This window comes from Habropoda laboriosa, unplaced genomic scaffold (genome assembly GCF_001263275.1).
Source record: "Habropoda laboriosa isolate 0110345459 unplaced genomic scaffold, ASM126327v1 scaffold70, whole genome shotgun sequence".
NCBI lineage: Eukaryota > Metazoa > Arthropoda > Insecta > Hymenoptera > Apidae > Habropoda > Habropoda laboriosa.
The window spans coordinates 222,661-226,563 of NW_017100198.1; the positions used below are offsets into that span (position 1 = coordinate 222,661).

General features: G+C 36.4%; 1 protein-coding gene and 1 non-coding gene across 2 annotated transcripts in view; both read left to right on the forward strand.

The window, feature by feature from the left end:
* Positions 1-2,542: 2,542 nt before the first annotated feature.
* Trnan-guu lies at positions 2,543-2,616 on the forward strand. Its single transcript has one exon. It is a non-coding gene; the product is annotated as a tRNA-Asn (tRNA).
* Positions 2,617-3,223: 607 nt separating this feature from the next.
* Positions 3,224-3,903, forward strand: part of LOC108570368 (protein suppressor of forked) — a 4,858-nt gene continuing 4,178 nt past the window's right edge. Inside the window, exons 1-3 of the mRNA XM_017932221.1 lie at positions 3,224-3,364; positions 3,480-3,671; positions 3,817-3,849. Of these exons, the coding sequence (XP_017787710.1) occupies positions 3,341-3,364; positions 3,480-3,671; positions 3,817-3,849 (249 nt within the window). The 5' untranslated portion in view covers positions 3,224-3,340. The remainder of the gene's footprint in view (positions 3,365-3,479; positions 3,672-3,816; positions 3,850-3,903) is intronic.

Consider the following 3,903-nt stretch of genomic DNA (forward strand, 5'->3'; position numbering starts at 1 on the left):
ACCATCAGGGCCGCCATAAATCCTCGGACTATCAGATGAGCAGCCACGAACTTGCCTGTCCCGGATATAACGAGGGACCACCGCCCAGCTTAATGGAAGCCACTCTCTGTCGATGCTCGAAAGATACCTTCGAGATTGGACCAAGGCTCTCCTTGTCCCGTTCGACGAACTAACTCCATCTGATGCGATCTAACGTTATATAGGAATCCTCTAACACACAATTTCTCGAATTCGAGTACCAGAAAATTCCAGATTTCTCCTAGAAATCACACTTTTTTCTAATCTACAGGAGTAATGAACGAAGAACTGGTTAGGAATCGAATAGATTTCTCAACGATATCTTGATTTTCATTTCGAATCCGTTGTTCAACTCTGAGGAATACAACGGACAGGCATGCGTGTACCCGTTTAAAACGATCTTCGACGAAATCTGTTTAAGAAGCCCGGCTTGAACAAGGCCGGACAAAGGCGGAGAACATTGTTAATTACACGGCCGTACTGGTATCGATGTGGCTCTGCCGTAGGAGTAACCCGACCGAGTGGCCAGCAGTAAAGATGGCATCGTGCACACTAACGAGTAACAAGTGGCGTGACGTTTCAGTTAGGCTTTACTTTGCGATGTGTGCGCGCAAGACTGAGAAGAAGATATCGGTATGCCACGACCAGCTACCTATCGTCTCACCTTCGGGCTCTAATTAACGCTGAGATTCATTATCGACACCTCGTTGCTCCGCCGGCCACTGTCTTAATTTAGGGTTCAATGTTTTCCGTCATTTTGCTCTCTATACCATGTGCACTTCTTTCTGGGAATAAATTGACGAAGAAACATGATCTCATTTCTTCTTAAAACAGGTAATCGATTTACGATAGATTTGCTTCGTGTTCCATTGGATGACGAAAGTTTCTTCGAAATTAACCGTTCAAATTTTGGAAAAAATCGTAGAAAATTTAGGTTCAGTTCGGAAGGTAGCGTTAGAAGGTTCTCTAGTTCATGCACTATCTGCTCCATTATGCAAAACAGAAATTTGTTCAGGGCACGAGTAACAAATGGTCCATGGTTCGAGCCATCATTTGTAAGGCACAGCTTAGTTTGCATGTATGCATCTGCAGCCTGCATTAAGTTAGTTACGCTTAAATGCAAATTGACGCGTTAATCGATCTGTTCCGACTTCGGAACTCTGTGTATAATGAATCTCCGCGCGAGATCGTCCCAGCCGAAAAACCGTGTCATCGTTCCCCTGTAGAATATCTACAGTATCGAGTTTTTTCTTTAACAAGAATAATCCAGTTTTCTTTGCTACGCTAAAACTAGCTTTGTTAACCGTTTCAGTAGTACGAACGCATATTTACGTTTTGAATTTGGCGCCAAAATAGTACTACCCTTAATTTACATTTTCTCTTGGTATTTTAACACACTATTATTACTACTTATAATTTAATTAAAAAAATAAAAGGTGCAAAGGCAAAAGGGACTCACAGGGTTAAAGTGTCTCCATGCGATTTTTACATGAAAAACTTGTATCTTTATGGTTAAAGAATTTTTACGTTGCACATTTCTCACGATGCGGTCGATTCAAATGTGCCCGATCGTTTTTCTAATACCGTTCAGATTACTATATTGTACGCGAAACGATGAGAACCCCCTGAGCATCCACTCAAGATTCTATGGCATAACAGTACCAGAATGTAGGTGTTCACCTGAGATCGACGTTGAATTCGCGCCCCGGGCTGATCGACGGACTCGTCACAGTAGATTTGACTCGATCGTGACCGATACACCAGCGGTAGTAGCTTTCAATTCTTATACCTATTTATGCTCGAAAATCGAAACGTCTTCTTTCGATTGCTCGGATCGAATTCGAAGCAGAATGCAATATGATGAATGAGACGAATTGAATTATAACCTAGCGAATTATTGTTATGGCGAAAATAAAAATTATCATTCCAAAATCGAAATCACCATGTGTAATGTACATGAATTAGGTGAAAGTTAATGACAATCGAAATAAATCTCGATCGTTTTAATGAATAATTCATAACGGTAATTATGACAAAATTTAAAATTCCATACTCTTAAAATAAGAACATGCTTTTTTACGATATAATTTCTTATTTTTATATCTTATTGATAATTAAATTAGAATATGTTTAAATGCAAATTGTAATCTCACTTTCCAAGTTTTCGTCAGTCTTCTTAGCGTCATTAATTTCGCAGTCGGAAACACACGGTTACTGAAAAAGAAATAAACGCCTGTAATATGCTTTGCTGTTCGACAGGAATGAAAGTACAGTTGCGTAAGTACATTTATTGGTTGGACAAGTATAATTTAAATTTTTCTTAAATATTTAACAAGTTGGTTTGTTGGAAAACATTAAGGTTCAAATTTGAAATAACTATAGACGTTATATTTAATTATGGAAATACCAGTGTCGAGTAATGATATATTTTTGATAATTTGATATGTTTCTTCGTATAAATTGTCTATTTATATGATAAATATTCTGCATATTGTGATGTAATATTTGGAAGCTACAAACATCAGCCTCCGTGGCGCAATCGGCTAGCGCGTTCGGCTGTTAACCGAGAGGTTGGTGGTTCGAGCCCACCCGGGGGCGAGATTAGAAGTTGTTTTTACAAGGAAATGTAGTAATATTTTAGTCAACAATTTAGAATTTTCTTAAAGAAAGGGGTAAGAAATAGATAAGGGTGACTGCGTCACAAAATTAATTATTGTATATCCAACATTCCAATATATTTCAAAAATACAGTTTTATAACTGTGGTAAACATCATATTAATTATAATTAAAATCTTTTGCCTACGCTGTAGTCTTTGTATGATGTATAAAAAGATATGAACAATACTGTGATATTGTTTTATTAATAATTATATGTTTTACCTTCATGCAATTATATAAACTAGGTGCTGAGATCATTCAATTTGTTCAGACTGAATAACTAATTGAACGTAATTGCACTCTTATTTTAAATATAATTATATTTCTAAATGCATCTTAATATTTGCATTTCACACACTAATATATACGTCACAGAAGTTAAAAATTCATAAATTAGCAAGAACTTTTTAACACGTTTTCACAAATCGAAAAGCCATTGACTCGTTAAAATGGCTGCTATCGAAACAGACTACATAGGTATCGAACGACCTCTGCGAACGATATATCGAATAGAATCGACATTCCAAACTATATTGCATACTCAAAATTACAGGCCGTTGCGAGTTGGGTGTGTGGGTTTTTCTTCATTCATTTCCGTCTTCGACTCTTGGATTCGCAAGAGATTTTAGTTTAGGGAATTAGCATTATTTAGGCGAATACAAAATGACTGATGATAAAACGGAGTTCGTAAGTATATTCCATAATATCTTAAAAACATACACCGAGTATATATAACCTCACTTTGTAAAATGCGCGGTCTAAATTGTATACTTGGTATAATTGCCTGTTTTCTTGTTTGTAGGATTGGGGAAACGAAAAACTGCAGCGTGCCCAGAAAACGGTAGACGAATCCCCTTATGATCTCGAAGCATGGAGCATCCTTATCAGAGAAGCACAGAACAGACCTATTACAGAAGTAAGGCCAGTTTTTGAGAAGCTCGTCAGTGTGTTTCCTTCCGCTGGTCGTTATTGGAAAATTTATATAGAACAAGAGGTAGTATTATCACATTTCTCATTAATTTTATTTACTAAAATAATAAATGTAAACAATTACAGCTTATTATTTCATTTTGTATTAAATAATTTTTTATTATTATTTCGAGTAAAACTTTAGTGTGCAAACTTTGTGACTGTTTCAGATGAAAATGCGCAACTTTGAAAAGGTGGAAAAGGTATGTTAACATTAATTGTCTGAGTTTCAAAATTTAATGACAGCACTTTATATA